The sequence below is a fragment of the Pseudopipra pipra genome, chromosome 1 (genome assembly GCF_036250125.1).
Source record: "Pseudopipra pipra isolate bDixPip1 chromosome 1, bDixPip1.hap1, whole genome shotgun sequence".
In the NCBI taxonomy this organism is placed as follows: domain Eukaryota; kingdom Metazoa; phylum Chordata; class Aves; order Passeriformes; family Pipridae; genus Pseudopipra; species Pseudopipra pipra.
Window position 1 is genome coordinate 84,500,486 of NC_087549.1, and position 19,383 is coordinate 84,519,868.

The window sequence follows — 19,383 nt, forward strand, 5'->3', positions numbered from 1 at the left end:
AAACTAAACATGCCTCCACCTGTTCTGGGTTACTGCACCCCACAACCAAAATATATGATACAGTGGGTCGTGATTTTTAACAGAAGTAGTTTAAATAAGGATTTAGATCCTATTTTCAAAACTAGAATGTACCCATATATGAAGTCAATAAAGAGCTTAACATTTTTTTTCTAAAATTTTGAGCTTAAGCAGGTAATTCCTACAGCTCCTACCGTTACCTTGAGCTTATCTCAATATGACACATCAAATAACACCATTTTTTGAATCTGCTATTGTATTTCCAGGGAGTTTTAAAATATTTCCTCTTATTCCCATCAGTAAATATATTGGGGTGATGCTTAAGAGATATATCTTCAAAAACATAAGAGTCTTTTTCTTAGAAGGTAGACAGCTTCAGCTGTCCAATACCCACAGGAACTACATGAGGAAACCTTTGTTCCTGCCTTTCGATAAAATAGTCCCCTAAAGATATTACTTCCTATTTCCCAGTTTTTAGAGGAAGATTCCTTAGGTTGGAGTTTATTCAATTGAAAGAATTATTAGTGGTAATTGCTGACTTAAGAAATCTTCCTTCTGCTGGGATACACATGCAGAACTGCAAATCACAGTATCACTTCCTAAAATGTGCTTAAAGAAAGGAGACACGTGGAGCTGCCTGAGACATTTTCAAAGTCAGTATTAAATATGACTTGAAATGATGATGTTGACTGCAGGGAAACACATTTTCTTACCTGTTATGAAGTCTATGAGAAAACTGCAACTACTAGTCTTCCCAAGATAGTTATAAGAGATTAGATACTGTTAACACAAGTATTTAAGCAAAAAAATTATTTTAATATATATGACATTTCAAGGTTTACTGTGCATATTATGTTTTGCTTCCCTTATGGCCTAAAGCAGTTAACAGAGTTTTGCTACAACTGAAAAAAAAAAAGAAGAGGAAAAGGCAGTATTTATAAAATACTGTTCTAAGGAGCAGAGTGCGAAATGTTATTAAACAATTATAAATCTGTTATCAAGCTGAAACAAGTATATCTGTCACTCTACACTTTCTAGGTACAAAGGCAATAAAATGAACATTTATTATAGAAGTATTTATTACATAACATGAATATAACCCCCCCATTCTGTTTAATTGTTTCTTTGTTTGATGATTATTTTAAAGAAAAGAAATTGAGAAAATCAAGGCTGAAATGGTAAATGGATTCCTAAAACTACATACGAGAGAGGTTTACAAGCCACAGAGTCCACCTAATGTCCTCACTGTGAAACAGAGCTATTTGACTAATTTTGAACAGGCCATTAGGTGTCACTAGGCACACAAAATGATGTCTCAGTCTTCAAAAACTAGGTTTGGTAGCTTAGTGTACGTTCCAATTTTGTTCTTAATTTTTATGCAAGTAGATGGTTATGATCAATATACTGAAAATGTAGACCTGTGGCACTGTGCTTGGAACCTAGTCATTTTTGAAGAAAAATCCAGAAATGTTATTTGATGAAAGATCAGAGGCATTTTAAGAGGTCTGTGTCCTGGATGAAAAAATATCACAAACACTGTAGAAGGAGTAGAGCTATTTGGTTTATGAAAGAGAAAAGATCCTTCATAGAGGCTAAAATGAGAGGTAAAAGTGCAGATTCAGCAAAGTTGAATAATACCCATACCCCTGTATCAATGTCTGGGCCCAGTACTGCACCGGTGCATTGCTGGTCTGGGTCGGCAGGACCTGCTGTAAGGGCACTGCTGTGGTCAGTGTGGCTGCTGCAGCCCCCATGGGAAGCAATTCTGAAAAGAGCAGCATGGATGGTGTTACAAAGGGAGGAGGGAAGGGCAGTCATGAGGAGAGCAAACACTACCTGCTGCTTCTGAGTTCTCCTCTGAAGTCCAGCAAGAGTTTAAAAACATGGATCCCAGCTCCCACGAAGTCTAGGTATTGTCCTAAAGTCCTTTTCATTCCCTGACAGCATCGCTGAAGATGGTATGTCAATAAATTGCCATCTGTCAATCCACTACACTCTGTTTTCACTATGTGCAGTGTTGTTCTGGATACACAGTGCTGGCAGGGGTCTGTGGAATAAAAACAGACATACACATAAAGACAGCATTCAATATGCTCTGTGAATCAAGTGTGCCTTTCCTTCTCATGTCATTTGGGGAAGGGTTAGAGATGGCTTATCTTCTCTGCCCATCTGGGACCATTCCACATCCCTCTGCATATTTGACTTGCAAGATAGGCCCACCTTCTCCTAAGCAAACCAAATCCAACACTGAAAGCACAAGATTTGGCAGGCAGTATGCTGTAACAGAGTCCTCAGAGGAGATGCACTCAGAGAACCTCTTGGACTCCAGGGCAAAGCTGTCCTGGGACCCCAAATGGTATTTGACAAAACATAGCATGCTGAACAAAAACGGAAGCTATATGTATGTTGGGAAGGCTTTGACACAGAGCAGTGGTTCAGTTTTCTTCTGGCTAGTGAGATAAGATTTTTCAATCTGGAAAAGAGACAGCAGAGAGGGGATTGTCAAGGAGCAGAAGGGGTGAGGCTGCCTGGCAAAGGAAGCAGACCCAGGGCAGGAGACGACAGCAAGGCCAGCAGGGCAGTGGCATCCCCCATAAGGTATTCAGTGCTCAAGTACCCTATACTCTTGCTACAGTCCACTAATTCTCAAACAAGTCTGTAGTGATGAGGTAGGTCAAATATCAAGTCTAGAGGTTAAGTCCACACATCATGGTCTGTACCAGCCCTAACCAGAACACTGCTATACACCAGGAATTAGTGACCCACATAAAAATGGACCTGATCAGGCTGACCAATGTGTGCTGTTTCGTGCTAAGTTATGCTGTACAAACTGCTTGGTGTCCTGGACTATACTGTGCTGAACACATCATGTAGCTGTGGGCTAAAATTTAGCTGCTAATGGTAATGGAGAGGCTTGTAGATGGCCCCAAACTGGCACCTGGTGATGATGCTGCCAGCACATCCTTGTCCTCATTGCAGTCTACAATGCAGGAAGAGAAGGGGCAGACACTGATCTCTTCTCTGTGGTGACCAGTGACAGGACCTTAGGGAATGACCTGAAGTTGTGTCAGGGGAGGTTTAGATTGGAGATTAGAAAAAGGGTCTTCACCCAGAGGGGTGGTTGGGCACTGACCAGGCTCCCCAGGGAAGTGGTCACAGCACCAAGCCTGGCAGAGTTCAAGAAGCATTTAGATGATAGTCTCAGGCACATGGTGTGTCTCTTGGGAATGGTCCTGTGCAGGGCTGTGGGTTGAACTTGATGATCCCTGTGGGTCCCTTCAAACTCAGTATATTGTGTGATTCTGTGATTTTGTCATACCGTTATTCATCAGTAGAAATGATAAATGATAAAGAGTTGTTTACTTCTAAGAACATACCTATAAGAGTGTAAAGATCACACAACCAGAGAACCTCTGCATGCACAGGATATCCAGTGCTCTATGCCCTGAATAAAGATTCATCCAGTGCTGCACTGCTTGGGGTTCCTAGCATTGGAAGGGAAATTATCTATGTTATCTCCTTTTTCCCTCCCATGTTATTTCCAATAAAATGCCCTTTAATAATTTTCTTCCTTGTGTCCAAAATAAATACTTGCAGTAGTACATCATGGGGTACATTTTTGTGAGATTCATGGCCAGGCACAGTCATGAAAGCTAGCAAGGACCACAATCAAGAGACTCAGTTTAAATTCTTCTCTCAAGTGAGGGGCAGCCCCATGGAGGCATCTCACAGCTCTATCACAAACAGTGCTCCGATACAAAGCTTGGCAGTTGCTTTGGATGTGCCTAAGCCCAGGCAGTCAAACTCCTAGGAGAGGAATGATGTTTTCAACAGCAGGTTTCTGAAGTCCTGAATTATATGAAGACAATGACAGAGACTGGCTATTCAGTATATCTTCTGACACATAATGGTATTTAAAAAAGTTAGTAGAAAGCAGTTAAAAAAATCGCAGAAGATAGATGAAAACAAACAGGTATTGGAATGATGGAACTCATGGCCAAAGAATGCTGGAGATGATAAAATTTTACATGACTTTAGAGAGAGACTGGACAAAACCATGGAAGAGAAATCCATTGGGAGGTAATAAATATATAGAAAATACTACCACCTATTTAAGTTCCAGGACAGGACTGAATGGCCAATGTCAGAGCCCTGACAGTGTGACCAGCCCCAGCAGGAGATTTCCCCAATACCCTCTGCATATGGGTATGGAGCCTATATTGGGCACTGGCATCATTTTGGTACTAGGCATGGTCTTTGTGAGAGGAGGACACAAACTCCTATGATGAATGAAAAGAACTCATTGTATGCTGAATTTTCAGTAGTATGGCACCTCTGCTCAAGTCTATTTAAGAAAGGGTGGTAAGAGAAATGTGAGAAACATATTTAGAGAAACAAAACAAAAGACACATGGAAGGAGATGTTATTAAGAGCTCAAATAAAGACTCACTCTCGGGAGGCACCTCTGAAGGACTGCAGTCACAAGTAACCTATGTCAGGGTAATGACACCCCTGAAAGGCTGAAACAAGGACATTCCTGTGGAACTGCAGCCTCTGGAGCAGACTATTTTACTCTTTTTTTTTTTCACAGGATAAAAGTGAGCAGCAACAACTGGCAGATAGAAACAGTTATATACCAACCCCGATATCTTCCATTACCTGCTGCTACACCAAAGGGAGTGGGAAGCACTGAGAAGCTTAAACTAATTAGCACAGATTTTTTGTACTGAAGTTGAGTGTGGGGAAGCAGGTTGAAAGGTTTGTTTGTTTCATAGGTTGTTACATTGGTTTTGGTCAATACGCACATTAAGAACAAAAAAATTTTTGTTCATCAGCAAGAAATTATATGAAACTTCTCAAGTCAAGGCTGTTGCCCACAAGAGAAGCCTATTTCAGCCTAGTCTTAGCACTTCAGTCCCTGTCTGAAGTGCACTGCAGATGACCATCTCTAGGCCTGCCTCCTTACAGATCTCAGACTTGTAGCCCTGTCTCCAGGTCCATCTCTTTTGCTTATAAGTGGGTGACAGAGCTCTGAATGCACTAAAGAGCTTTAATAGTCCTGATCAGCCATATCTGGAGGTTCTCTATAGGCCTAGGAGCTCTAAGCTATGCTCTGGACTTTCAGTTCCTCTCTGTGTTACATCAGCAGTATATCAATCTCCAATTCAAACACAGCTGTTCCCATTCCTGGCCAAGGACTCCTAGTGTGACCTTGGCCCTGCTTGTGATCGCTGGACCTGGACCTAGCTCTGATGTGTGAATTGACTTTGTGGTGTGTCTTAGGACCTGCCTCATAGCCATGACATTGCCTTATGATCTGGACTGCCTGTGATCTCTAGACCTGCTCTGCTCAGTTGCTGAGCCCTGGATGGTGAGGCTCCAGCACTGCTAGCTGTGGGATCCCCTTTGCCTCCTGGTTTTTCCCTCTCTGGGGAGAAGCTGGTCCTTGCTGCTCCACTACAGTGAGCCTCAGGCCTCTCTGAGCCCTCTGCCAAGCACTGAGGAGGGTTGTGACCCGAGTCTCTGGTCACACAGGGCCTTGTCCTTACAAATCTTCTTGATCTCCCCATCATGCTCACCTGTTACTCAGACCCAGGCTTCTAAGTGAACCCCCTTCCACCCAGCCAGACCCTCCTTCCCCTGGCTTGTTGCCTACCAGCTTCCGGAGCCATACCTCACTCAGCTCCCAACCTCTCATGCCATGTCTCTTTCCACTGTCCCTGCCCTGGCTCTATGTCCACTGAAACAACCGACCAATATTCCACAGCCATGGGTCACTCTAAAGCAAGTCACAAAATCACAGAATCACAGAATCATTTAGGTTGGAAAAGACCTCCAAGATCATAGAGTCCAACCTTTGACCAATAATCACCTTGTCAACTAGACCAGAGCACTAAGTGCCACATTCAGTCCTTTCTTGAACACCTTCAGGGACAGTGACTCCACCACCTCTTGGCTGTTATGAACCAAAAAATATCTTTCAGAACCTTGAGCACCAGTCTATAATTTAAGTACATAAAGGGCAGGGACATATCAATTCACTCTAAAGCATGTCTCTCCTTAGCCCAGGAGCGAGGACACACCATCCTTGGAGGGGAGGCTGCTGGTCCGAGCCCTGAGGGCACTAACAGCCCTCACTGGTCCTGACCTCCCGTGGGACATCCCCCACCTGCCCACAGCTCAGAATCTCATGTTACCTTCCTGGAGCCATCAGCCCCTGCACTAGCAACACTACATCAGGGCTGTTCTCTTGTTCCCCACAGCCCTGCCCTGCCTGGCCATGGACACTCTTGGTCCCAAATTGTGGACTGATTTCCTCGTTCGCCTTTGAGCCTGCTCTGTCACTGTGGACCTGCCCGGTAGTCACTAGATCTGATCCCAGCCCTCACTTGTGGAAATGACTTCCCAGCTTGGTTTTGGACCTGCCCTCTTGCTATATTGCCTTATGATCTGCAGGCTTTGTTGGACCTGTCACCATTTCAGAGTCTGTCCTATTTCCCTTCCTCAGATGCTCTGGGGCTGGGCCCTGGTCAGTGAGTCTCCCATCCCACAGGCAGCTCTCATTGCTCCCTAGCCCCAGCCTCTGTAAATGGGCCCTGGTCCTGATTCTTCTCTTGCTGTGCCCATGGTTGTTGATGGATCCTGTTACTTGCATTTGGTTCTGCTTTCCTGTGGTCAGATTTTGTGCTGTGGCACTGGCTGGTGAGGGCTCTGCCCACGCTGACCTTTGGCCTGGCTCACTGTCCTCATGGAACAACCCTGCTCTTGCTGCTCCTGGCAGTTAACTTTACACCAAAAACATTGCCTGCATGCTCAGCCTATAGGTCTCCAATCTGATGACAAGGATATTATGGGAGATCATTTTGAAGCCCTTACTGAAGTCAGAGTATAGAACATCCTCTGCTTTTCTCTTGTAGATAGAACAAGCCATCCCATCCTAGAAGTCAATGAGGCTGGTCAGGAGAAATTTGCCCTTGGAAAATCTGTGCCCTTTTTCCCATCATCTTTTATTCCTTGTCTCAAAATGCTCCCAGGAGGCTTTGCTTTGAAGCCTTCTTTAGGGATTTGAGCTTGAATACAATTGCCCACCAAGGTGCATCAAGGACCCACATAACAGTTGACAGAAGAAAGCACAGGCCTATGCTTGCCAAGCATGTAGGTTGTTCTCCGTTCTGTGCTGTGCTGCACATGGCCCTGGGCTGAAGGATGAACTTTGCATGCAAGCCAGAAGGAAGGAACATGCAGGTTCCTCCCACTTGTCATGAGTGACTGCACTCCCTGTGTCCTTGTATTGATTGTAAAGTGAAGTGGCAAGTTTTCATGAACATCCTTTTGTTTCACAGTAGAAATCAATGGTTTTCGTCTTTAAAAATTCCTGGAAGAGCTCTAAAGACCAAAGTATCAGTGAACACCTATCTCCATGGATGGTTCCTGCACTGCAAGCCATTCCGTGACTGGCGGTCTGTCAAATATTGCACGACTTGGGGTTGAGGGAATGTAACCTATGTTATCCTTTTTCCTTCTAATATTAGCTGCAATAAATGGTATTTTAAGCAATATCTTACAGAGTCTGAGTATCTTTCTTGATGCAGATAATAATGAATACTAACCCTTAGTGCCTTGCAGTAGCGTACTATACCTTTTCAGGGCCTGCAGAGATCTGTAGTCTCCTCAATTCTCTTCTTTTATCTTTCTGAAAATTAGTCACTTTTTCAAATCATCAGGAACCTTCTCCAATCGTTCGGACTTTTCCTTAGTCTTTTTGCTGTTCTGTCTAAAGAATCTTTTCTTACTGCCCTTCACATCCCTTGTCAGTTTTCCCTCCAGCACAATTTTTGCTTTTCAAATTCCATTCCTTCATGCAGCAGAAAAGCTCCCATACTCTTGCCTGGTGGATTCTCCTTGCTTTCAACTCTTGTACACTTTCTTTTAGCATTTGAGCTCAGGCAGAATGAAGGCATCTTCATCATCAGAGACACTGTATATTGCTTCCACAGCAAGATATATGGCAAGTGAAAGGCTTTGCATGCATGTGGGGCTAAAACTCATTCAGCCATAGCAAGGATGACTTTCAGGATCTGAGACAAATACTGCCATCCAAACCATTGCTAGCCTGTGGGATGTGATCATTAAAAGTTATACCATGAAGGTCAAACTAATCTATATCAGATCAAATATCCATGGGGGAGCGTTAGGAAATCATCAGCTACACAGTGAAGTCTGAGCCCATGTCAGGTTAAAAGCAGTGTAAGATGTCATATGGGATATTGCAATGACAATTAAGATAAATGCCCCATCATAGCCTGTGAGAGATCAAGGCAGCACTGCAGGCAACAATGTACATCTCCAGAATGGCAAAGAGCTGCTGCAGAAAGGTGCCTTGTGGGCTATGAGCACCTGTCTGAAGGAGCTTGACCACACACCTCATATGTTTTGTACTGGGGAAAAAACAGTCCCACGGAACAACTGAGAGAGAAGTCATCATTGATAGCTACAGCACCTAGGTCTGCAATGATAAGCAGTTAGACAGGCAGCTACAATTGCTAGATGATTTATCCCTCTGTGAATGGTTGCCTCTTCCCCTGATTGAAAGACAGCTTCCAGAGTCACAATGTGAAATGAAGACAAACACAAAACAATCAACATGCTCCTTCCTACTGGCAAAAGAGCAGGAACAAGGAGAATAACAAAATCTTGAGTTCTGCATAGGTTTTTGTGATTGGATGAGAGGCTTTGGTCTGTGAGCTGACCTGGACTTCATATCCTTTTGAGTATGAATTACCTTTTATGCTCTCAGTTGTTCATGGCTCAGGTACTCAAGAGTCTATTGGTTTAGGGACAGCTCCACAGTTAAATGCCTGGTAGAGGAAAGGGCAAGAGTGCCTTAGCTGACCTCTTTCTTGGGACAAGCATTGTCAAACAAGGACGTGGGACTGAACTGTTTGTACTGCTTTGCACAGCTGTGTTGGACAGGGAAATCCATTGCCAATTGTCCCAGGTAAACTTCAACTGCAGGAAGTTTTGCTTACTCTCTCTAGATCCCATGTCAAGCAAACTGTACAAGACCCCCGTGTGTTGATGCTATGCTGATGGTCTGCTCTGATCCAGTTCTGAATTTGCTCATGAGTATATTCAGTTGCTTAAAACTGGCTTGCAATTAATTATCAGTTTCAGCACAGAAAACCACAAGAGACCTCTTAGAAAGAGCACAGCATCCCTTTATCATACACTATAAAAGCGGAGTTTATTATCCTCCACGTATTTGCTTATTGTGGATGTGTTCTGAACCTGAAACTCCAATTCTTGGAGAGAAAATATGGATTTTGCATAACTCATGAAACAGAGCACTGCATCCAACACAAGCAAAGCTGTTCTGCAGGTCTGGAACCAAGACACTATACAGAAGTCAAGTTCACCAGGTATAAAAATATCACCACTGGGATAATTTTAAGTCTGTACTGGTAGTGTGATGGTGTGAAAAAAATGATCATCAGCAAAACTGCAGCTGCTTCCTGGACATGTTTGTAGGTACTAAAATACAGGCCATTTGTGAGGAGCTGGGCTTGTGACACAGGTCTGGACACTTCTGCAATTCAGGCCAGATTAAGGGAAGGGGGATCATGGTTGTTCAGCAGAGAGGCTTGAAGGACATTAGAAAGACAGATTTCACTGAGTTAAATATGCTAGCCAACTCTTACATGCAGCAATGGAAGACCAGCATGGTAGAAGTAGAACTAAACCCCTGTGAACACAAAGTGACCCTAAATAAAAAAGGGATAAAGACTGAAAAGAGTGGCACAAATCCGAGGCTCACTCTAAATAGAGTGAGAAAACAGCTTATTAGATTCAAAGAATCATTGAATATCTCAAGTTGAAAGGGATCATCAAGTCCACCTCTGCAGGACTACCTGTATATAAACCATATGACTGCAGGCATCATCCAGACACTGTAAAGTATCTGGAAGCATCCCTTTAAGGCTAGATGTCTTCTCCAGCATCTGACTGTTTGGTAAACAGTTTCTTGCCTTGGTGAGAGGCAAAACCATCCTCCTTTTCCTTGTTATGTCACTAGGATATCACAGTGTGTCAGGATCATCTGGTCTACATTGATCTGTATATTAACAAACAGATATGAAGAGCCAAGTAGAATAAATGTACAGAACTTGTTACTGGTGTTTGATAGAACAGATGGTGAAGATTTTTGATTGACAATGCACCTGCAAGACTCATTCTCCATTCCTTTTCTCCATTCACATAGCAATATATATTTTATAGGTAAGGACAATGTTTTTTTGAGGAGCACTTTTATCATCACAAAAAGCAGACAAGCTTTTTATGCCTTCTTAAAGGCTGAAACAGAAGTAGTAGGCCTGACTTAAAAAAAAAGTAAGAATTATTCTGTGCTTAAGTATAGATATGTATCTGCCAGTCTACCTGTGGGGAAAAAAACCCAACCCCAAACTAAACCAAAACACTTAGCTGATACCTATGGAGTAGAGATCTAATGAAAAATAACACTTCCACTACAATCTTGTCTTGTTTAAGCCCTCAGACTGCCTTGGTGAGAACAACTCTGCTATCAAGGAGAATGTAGATTTCTACACCATGTTTATTTTTACAAAATAAATCAAACTGAGACAAAGAACACTGCACTGCTTAAACTTTTGACAGCAGTACAGGAGCCTACCTCTTCTTAACAGGGATCACAGTCACGTCCCATATGTTGGAAAGACTTATGTCATACAGACTTCAGGATTTCCCCTCCTCCTTTTTTTAAAATCACATAGTACTTTACAGAGGTCAAAATAGTTTCTTTACTGCTTGTCCCTTCTATTATTTCAATACAGAACAATAGCTTTTATAACTGAAATGTTTTTATAATTGAAATATATTTGCTATTGTACATTATGATTGTCCCACAGGGCATGAACACTCCTCTAGCTGGATTTCACAGTTCCTCTGTCTTCTGTCAGGCCATTAAGTTACTCTTTGAAGATCTGAGAGAGACACTGTAAGTGTATACTACAAACACACTTGGATATTTTTACTTTGTCAAAAGCTATGTTTTGCTATTAAAGCCCTGAGAATAAACCAGTTTGCTATAAAACCACAATCACTAAAAGATTTTTTTTCAACATCCCAGCTTTTCAAAGAAAATGGGCCTGTTTTTAACTTTCGTCTTAACTGTTTTTCCCACATGCACCCTTCTTTAGTTCCCCAGTTTTGTTAGTAGACTAATAGGCCAAGACCTGTTCTCCTTTTCTTCTGTTTGGCATGGCTTGGGTGCATTTTGTGCATTCAGAAAGGATTAATTGATAGAGAGTTCTGGTCTGTTACTACAACCAGAATAACAATTTGACTAATTATTGACAGGTTGACTAATAACTGCTAATTATGTGCTTCACCACTAAGCTGTTCACATTTTTTGTTTTTACTGCCATCCCAGTACCTAGTTGCAAATGAGGCTTTAAGGAACATGAGCATTATTTCCCAGTTTTTTCTTCAGCCTAATGGTACTGATGTACTGATGGAAAGCACTGTTGTATAGAATAAAAAACTAATATTTGCTCTCCCTTCAATCAAAAACAAACCCACTGAAACAAAAAAACTGACCTAATACCATTAAATTATTTTTATGGTGTCAAGGATCAAACTTCTGAAAGGCAGCAGTGGGTGGCTCACAATTCAGACTGTATAAATTCCCAAGGACTCAGCCAGTATGTCTACATACAGCTGGAAAGCTGTATTACTATTGGTGCTGAAACTCAAAAGGTAAGCATTTACTTTCTTACTATATTATTTCAGAATTATGACTAAACTTAAAAAGAGAGTAAATATTGTTCTGTGTTTCATATCTTTGCTCTAGAAAGCATTTTTCAGGACAGAATATTTACATGATAGTTTCTACAAGTCTCACTCGTGTGCATGCATTCCACACTATTTTATTATGTGTAAAATCTGAGTATCTGGGATTTTTTGGAGATTTTTTAAAAGTTATTCATTGTGCTTCAAATATTATTTTGTGCTTAAAATATGATTTTATTTCAGAGCATCCTATCCTACCATTCAGTATCTTTTAAGTTTGATTTTGGCAGTCAAATAATAAGTTTGCTCGGTTGACCTCTGGTTTCAATAGAGTGCACTGAGGGCAAAACTGTGCCATACAGTGAATTTGATAAGTTTATTTTAGTGTGAAATTTCTCTAACAGTTGCAGCCCTGGAAAATATAGCTGGTGAACACTACACGAGATAAAAAGGTGTGTGTGTGTACAGATGTACAATTCTTAAACAACCTATAAATGGGAACATGTATACAGAAAGGAAAGTGAGAGAAATATGTGTGTGAGTGTATGTGTATATCCAAGAGTACAGTCACAAAAAAACCTTGGTGGAGCTTAAGAAGACTACAAACATAAACTTGAGATCCCAGCATTTAGCTCCTACATAAGAGGTTGGATTTTGAAAAACAACAAACTTTCGGAATTCCTATAAATCACAAGATGGAAACTAAATCCATGCTGACCTCAGAAGCTGTGCTTTATATAAGCACAGTGGCTAGACAGGACTTATACCATCCAGCACTCTAGAGCAGCCTCAGACAGAAACAAACATAAAGCTTTTACTGGTCTATGTCACAAACAAATATTCATTTAATTGTGCTAAATGACTGTACACATAGCTATTTTGTCATATCTGCCTTTCTCTTCTACCTGAATGCCACTAACACAATTTAATTTCTCAGGAAGGTTATAGTGTAGTATATTTAAGCAAAGCAAGCTGTATCTGCAAGCACAATAGGATGAAACACAAATTTTGAGCATCAGTCTTGCTCCTAGACTTTGTACCTTAGACAAATTATATCGCCTATCCATACTTCCATTACTAAAACAAAAGTAAAGCTACAGGCCTTTGAAGATCTACTGACAGTAAGTACTGTGCAACAAATAGATATTTTACTGCACTTACTTTTAAAAAACAAAAATAGCCAGCCAACCTCTGATTTTACTTATATCTGTCCAAAATTAGAGCAAGTCTAATGTAATTTGCACTTAAATTTCCAGCTTTGCAAGTATATCAGAGGTAATATTTTCTTGTTTTCATCAAAGCTACTACAAAGTACTAAGGAATTCTAGCCTTCAGTGAATTAAATAAGTACAGGCAACTCTTGTTTGACTGCTTTGAAAAGGTAAACAGACTTAAGACCTCTGAGGAACTGTTACAAAAAGGTAATGATACAAATGCAGAAAGAAACAGATTTATGAATTCAGAGTTTCTAACATTCATGACAGGTGAGAATAACAGTACATGTGTTACCACAGAATGATTTCAAAACCATTTGTTTATATTTCATTGCTCGAAAACTGCTATTAAACCTGCTGTGTTTGTATGCTATGCCATTACATTGTTATTGTACTTCTGCTCTAGACAATACTGGTTTCACAATGGGGTCCATTGGTCCACTAAGCGTGGAGTTTTGTTGTGATGTATTCAAGGAGCTAAGAATCCAGCATGCCCGGGAGAACATCTTCTACTCCCCTGTGACCATCATTTCAGCTCTGTCCATGGTCTACCTAGGTGCAAGAGATAACACCAAGGCTCAGATAGAAAAGGTGAGGCTACAGTTAAGGATTTAAACCCTCCTGCTGCTCAACAGCACTTAATGATATAGCATCCCTTGCATAAATCAGAGGCTAAAAAATGTACATCCAGAGTTATTGAAAGCTATGGCCACCTCAAACTCACGGATTTAAATTTTAACATTGTTAGCAATAGGATTCTCAAAGACAACAACACGTTGTAGTGGTCCTTGATTTGGAGCAAGGAAAGGAGACAAAATCTCTGGGGAAAGAGACAAAATATCTCCAGACTGAGAAGTGTTTCATGTGTTTCCTACAGCTCTCACTACTTCCATAGAGAGTGGCTGGCTTGTTACCTAGAAGAAATTGGTATTATTGATAGTACACACTGGAGCTGATTCCTAGCTGTACAATAGAAAAAAACATCATCCACACAGGCAACAGCAGGCATGGCTATTCACAGATGGTACAGATGGATTGCACTTTTTGAGTCATCCTGCTTCTCAGTTAGCCAATACGTTTGCTTCAAATTTTATGTGTTGATCTCAGCTGCATAACCTTTTTCTTGTCATAACTGTTATTTCAACTACTGTTATTCTCAATTACAGGCTGTTCACTTCGATAAAATCCCAGGATTTGGAGAGAGTATTGAATCTCAGGTACAGAAAAAATTCATCTCCTTCTCTGTGTCACTTTCTCCTGGGAGCAAAAACTATCAGATAAAACAGTCTCTCAGCAGTTCAAACCCTTCTCCAGCGAGCAGTTAGTGCTCTGCATCCAGCATTTTGGGGAACACTACATTCATAAGAAAAGACAGAGAAGGCAGGTAACTAAGGATTCAGAACAAGCATAAAATGAAACCCATTACCATAATATTGGGCAAATAGGGCAAAATTACAGATATTTGTATGATTAGGCAAGGTAGCTGGATGTTACTGGATTAATGGGACTGGTTGGGAATGGAGGAAAGCTTACCTGATCTGCTGGAGCTACACTACTGTAGCAGGTAATTAAGAGTCCCCCTGAGAAAGCTATGAGGAAATTACAGTTAGAAAACCAGCACGGAATTGCACATATCACAAAAACACTATATCATCATAGTTATAGCAACCAGGCTCAAGACAAACAGTTTTACAAGCAGAAATGTCTGAACTACTCTACTCCTTTCATATAGCATATAAAACCTACTAATTATTAAAACTAGGATAACATCATCTGTCTTTTTATTTGTGTTCCTGTCAACGATGCAGTGTGGCACATCTCTGAGCATCCACACTTCACTTAAAGACATATTCAGCCAAATCACCAAACCAAGTGACAATTATACAGTTGGCATTGCCAGTAGACTTTATGCTGAAGAGAAGTACCCAATCCTGCCGGTGAGTTGCTCTAAGATCTGATCTGAATATATTTCCATGTCAAAGCTGTACCTTTCTGTAATGCAAAAAGCACTGTCAGAATTCTAGGTTCTGCAAAAGAAATTTTCTTCCATAAAGAAGAAAGGATTCATGACTTCTCTCTATCACAGCCATAACCCTTGACAGTCTTGAGAAAAAATGTGGCTAGTCAAAAAGATGTTTGTACATTTTTTTTGTGCAAAGTATCATAACAATCCAATAAAGTCAAAGTGTAACTAATAAAGGTAATTTTTGTTGGTAAAAGTTAACTCCAACTGTTTTCTCAACTTGAAAAAACCCCTGAAAAATAACTTCAGATTCTCAAAAATATTCCAATGTTTTCCATTGAAAGGAACATTTACTTTGAAATTAGAGGGAAGTACCATTGAAAAATAAAAATTTTAAAAGTGGGAAAAATGGAAAAAAAATCCATACTTAACTGAAATGAATGCCATTTTTTAACCAAACTAAATTCCAGAAAATATTTTTTAAAAATGTGGGCAGATACTCTTGATTGAAACAATGAATGTAAAATCTTAAAATGCTTATGAACTAGAATAACAGCTTACTGATTAGCCTTAACAAGCACATTATTAATATCTGCTAATTTCATTCTTGCATTTTACATTTGCAAAATGCTTTGACGTTCTGCTCTGAAAATGGCATATTCTTCCTTTGCAGGAATACTTACAATGTATTAAGGAACTGTATAAGGGAGGCTTGGAACCTATCAGCTTTCAAACAGCTGCAGAACAAGCCAGAGAGCTCATAAATTCCTGGGTTGAAAGTCAGACAAATGGTAAGAGGAAGCCAACTATCAGCATAGGTAGTTGTCACTATGTTTGAATAGCATATGAGAAGGAGAAAAAAACTCTAAAACCTCTCCCTCTACTCCTTCTCCTGGATAATAGATCAGTTCCCAATATAGAACTATCATTTAATGAATATTTTTTCCTCAGACATACCATTTTAGAAGGCTCTCTTTATCTGTAGGTGCTTTGTGGATATGTAATACTTCCAGTCTTGATAAAAGGGACAGCACTAAAATATGCTTTGTACTCACTGACAAGTGGTTTGACACTAATGTTTCAACTTTGGTTTGAAGCAAAAGGTATTAAATGTTTGATTTGGAAACCATCCTGAGATAAAAGGTTTCAATGGTTCCTCCCATCGTCACAAAATACACTCATTTTGTAACAAGTAGATCTCTGGGACTTATACCCCTCACTATAACTTTTTATAGCGAGGAAAAATACAGCCATTGCCAACAGCAGTGAGCAAACCAACCATGGAAGTACAAGATAACAGCTACAAAACCAAAACAATGTCCCTGCCATACACTCTTCTCTCCACAAAATTTTTACCCTTCATTTAATGTTGTGATTGCCAAGTAAGGTGTGTTATGCCCAGGTATGTTACACGTGTTCCCTTTTCCTATGTATTCTTACAGGAATTATCAAAAATATCCTTCAACCAAGCTCTGTGAATCCAGAGACTGATATGGTCCTTGTCAATGCCATTTACTTCAAAGGACTGTGGCAGAAAGCATTTAAGGATGAAGGCACCCAGACAGTGCCATTCAGAATTACTGAGGTATGTGTGCATAGATTACCTTAAAGGTGTCATCTTCTAGAATTTAGGAAGGGAGTTGACAAGCTGTTATATATCCTTCCTGAACAGGAGCAATTAGCATTTTAAACCATAAGTAGACATTTCTACACTTTAGGAATGATCTTTGTGGAAACTCTATTATCTTATTTGGTTTTGCAGCAAGAAAGCAAACCTGTGCAGATGATGTTCCAGATTGGTTCATTTAGAGTAGCAGAGATTGCTTCTGAGAAAATTAGGATCCTGGAGCTTCCATATGCCAGTGGGCAGCTGAGCCTGTGGGTGCTGTTGCCTGATGACATCTCTGGCCTGGAGCAGGTATGACCCTGGCAGTTGGGTTTCAGAAAACCATAAAAATGGTGAAATTTAGGTGCTGAAAAGCTCTTCATGATAGAATTGTCTTAAAGCACAGATCTAAATATTGGCAACATGGAATTGGTGCATAGAAGCATGCAGCTGTCTCAGTGGTCCTCCAGTAGTTTGTGATGAGCATGGATTGCTTAAGGAACTGCTATAGTGGGTTAACTATTTGTCACTGCAGAACACATTCTTCTCAGATAAGCAGCTGTTATGCCAGCAGCTTGAACTCCAAAGGTTTTATATCTCCATTCCTGCACACTGACGAGCTTCCTGCGAAATTCATGTTAGCTTGACTATTCGTAATTATTACTTGGTTTGACAGCATTCAACATGTTTCCTTCATACCTTCAAAAATTAAAGTATCTAAAAACTGAATATGAGGAGTAATGGAATGGTTAAAGCAGTTTCAGAAAGCAAAATGTGTATGACATACTATTGTTGATATGAACAGAATACAGTCATGGGATATTGCCACTAGGAGGACTGCAGTTTGAATAGGAAAAGTGATGTAAAAAATCAGAGTTCATTGAAATGACTTTACACTAACTCAAAGAATTTAAATTATAAAAAAAAGAGACATTTGAACATAGCTAAATTTCTTCAGTAATAACTGATCATTCAGGTATTAGTAATAAGCTACCATCAAAACCTTGTTACTTTGCAGTCTTAAATGTAGATAGAGCTTATAACTCATAAGTACAGAATGATTTTTGGAATATATTTCTAAAGAAAAGAAGATAAATAGGCAAGACTTTTGGTGAAATTTGCTGAGTAGCCATCTCATTAAGAAAATTAATTGGCAGTGAGCCTACTAAAGAAATAGAAACAGGACAGCAAAGCAAGGTTTGCTTTTCTCTTCTAGACATATTAATCTGCATACACCTAGAAAACACTATGACAAGAGCAGTTAGTTTAAGAGAAAAAACCCCATAAAGAGTTCTACATTGCCACAAAAGTTGTCCTGTCATCCCAGAGGTCTAATTTGCTTGTCTTCTTGCAGCTTGAGACTGCAATCACCTTTGAAAATCTGAAGGAGTGGACCAGTTCTACTAAGATGGAAGAAAGGAAAATTAAAGTTTATCTCCCTCGCATGAAGATTGAGGAAAAATATAACCTTACATCTGTATTAACGTCCTTGGGTATCACCGACCTGTTCAGCTCATCAGCCAATCTCTCTGGTATCTCTTCAGCAGAGAGACTGAAGGTGTCTTCAGCCTTCCATGGGGCGTCTATGGAAATCAATGAAGCAGGCAGTAAGGTGGTAGAAGCTGGGGTGGATGATACAAGTGTCTCTGAAGAGTTTAGGGTTGACCGCCCTTTCCTTTTCTTGATCAAGCACAACCCAAGCAACAGCATCTTCTTCTTTGGCAGATGCTTTTCACCTTAAAGATAGGGAAGCTGAAAGAGTTTCTGTCTCTCATAGCAAGACCCAAAATGCTGCATTATCAAGGGTAAAAAGAAACACATACTCTCTCTTTCATCCATATTTTCTAAAACCAGAAGGCTTTATTAAAAAAAAAAAAGAAAAAAAAAGAAGTTAGGGCAGAGAAATTATGCCATGAAAACAGAGGCCCTTTGCCTTTCATTCCTGCAGAGGAAGGATTACTTACTTATGCATGAAGAGTTAATGGAGTGAAAATTGGACCCAAAGAAAGCATGAGCATGAACAGAGATGTTTCTGGTGCAAGTTAACAATAATAGTGCCGAATCATCACACTGAGAAAACACAACCCACTTTATCAGCTGAAGTTTTATGAGGGAAAAAAAAATGCATCCTTATAATTAAGCCAGGTTTCTCTATGAACAAATTTTGTGGTGACTTCTCTGGAACAGTCACTGGAAAGTTCTCAGATTAAACTCTAAACTATCATACCAGTAGGTATGGTTGGTACCATACCTACTGACAAAGCAATTGATTTTATTTTCTGCTCCTGATCCTGCAGGGCTCTTCCTCACTATCTGAAGGTCCATTATAGGAATCTTATAATTCATATTTCTCCTTAAATCTTTTTGGCTTAATCATCATGACCAAATATGGCCAGAGTGCTGTTCAAATTTTCTCCATGTATCCATATATAATGGGTCTTGCAGATGTACTCTTTTGCTCCTTTTATCATAATAAAAACATGTTTAAGCAAATGCATTTCATTTAGAGTATTTCAAGTGCACCTGGGATAGGATAATCCTTATTATGCGTACAAACTGGGGGACAAGAGGCTGGAGAACAGCCCTGTAGGAAGAGATACGGGGGTTTGGTTTGATGGCAAGTAGAATATGAGTCAGCAGTGCCCTGGAAGCCAAAAGGACAAACCACGTCCTGGGGTGCATCAGGCAAAGCATCATGGGCCAGTCGAGGGAGGTGGCTGTTCTGTTCCACGTTGAACTGGTTGTGTGTGGCCACACCTCAAGTACTGTGTGCAGTT

The 19,383-nt window shown here is 40.4% G+C and overlaps 1 protein-coding gene across 1 annotated transcript; it reads left to right on the top strand.

The window, feature by feature from the left end:
• The first annotated feature begins 13,370 nt into the window (after positions 1 to 13,370).
• LOC135418060 (ovalbumin-like) lies at positions 13,371 to 19,090 on the top strand. The gene is made up of 7 exons (XM_064662911.1): positions 13,371 to 13,628; positions 14,204 to 14,254; positions 14,846 to 14,974; positions 15,674 to 15,791; positions 16,443 to 16,585; positions 16,763 to 16,918; positions 17,961 to 19,090. The coding sequence occupies exons 1-7, from the start codon at positions 13,410 to 13,412 to the stop codon at positions 18,345 to 18,347; spliced, it is 1,203 nt and encodes a 400-aa protein (XP_064518981.1). The 5' UTR covers positions 13,371 to 13,409; the 3' UTR covers positions 18,348 to 19,090.
• Positions 19,091 to 19,383: the final 293 nt, after the last annotated feature.

Excerpts from the sequence above, each read along its gene's own strand:
- LOC135418060 (XM_064662911.1), top strand. The coding sequence starts at position 13,410 with ATGCCATTACATTGTTATTGTACTTCTGCTCTAGACAATACTGGTTTC. Across the intron at positions 14,255-14,845 it reads GAGAGAGTATTGAATCTCAG|TGTGGCACATCTCTGAGCAT; the intron begins GTACAGAAAAAA and ends TCAACGATGCAG. Across the intron at positions 16,586-16,762 it reads TGCCATTCAGAATTACTGAG|CAAGAAAGCAAACCTGTGCA; the intron begins GTATGTGTGCAT and ends TTGGTTTTGCAG.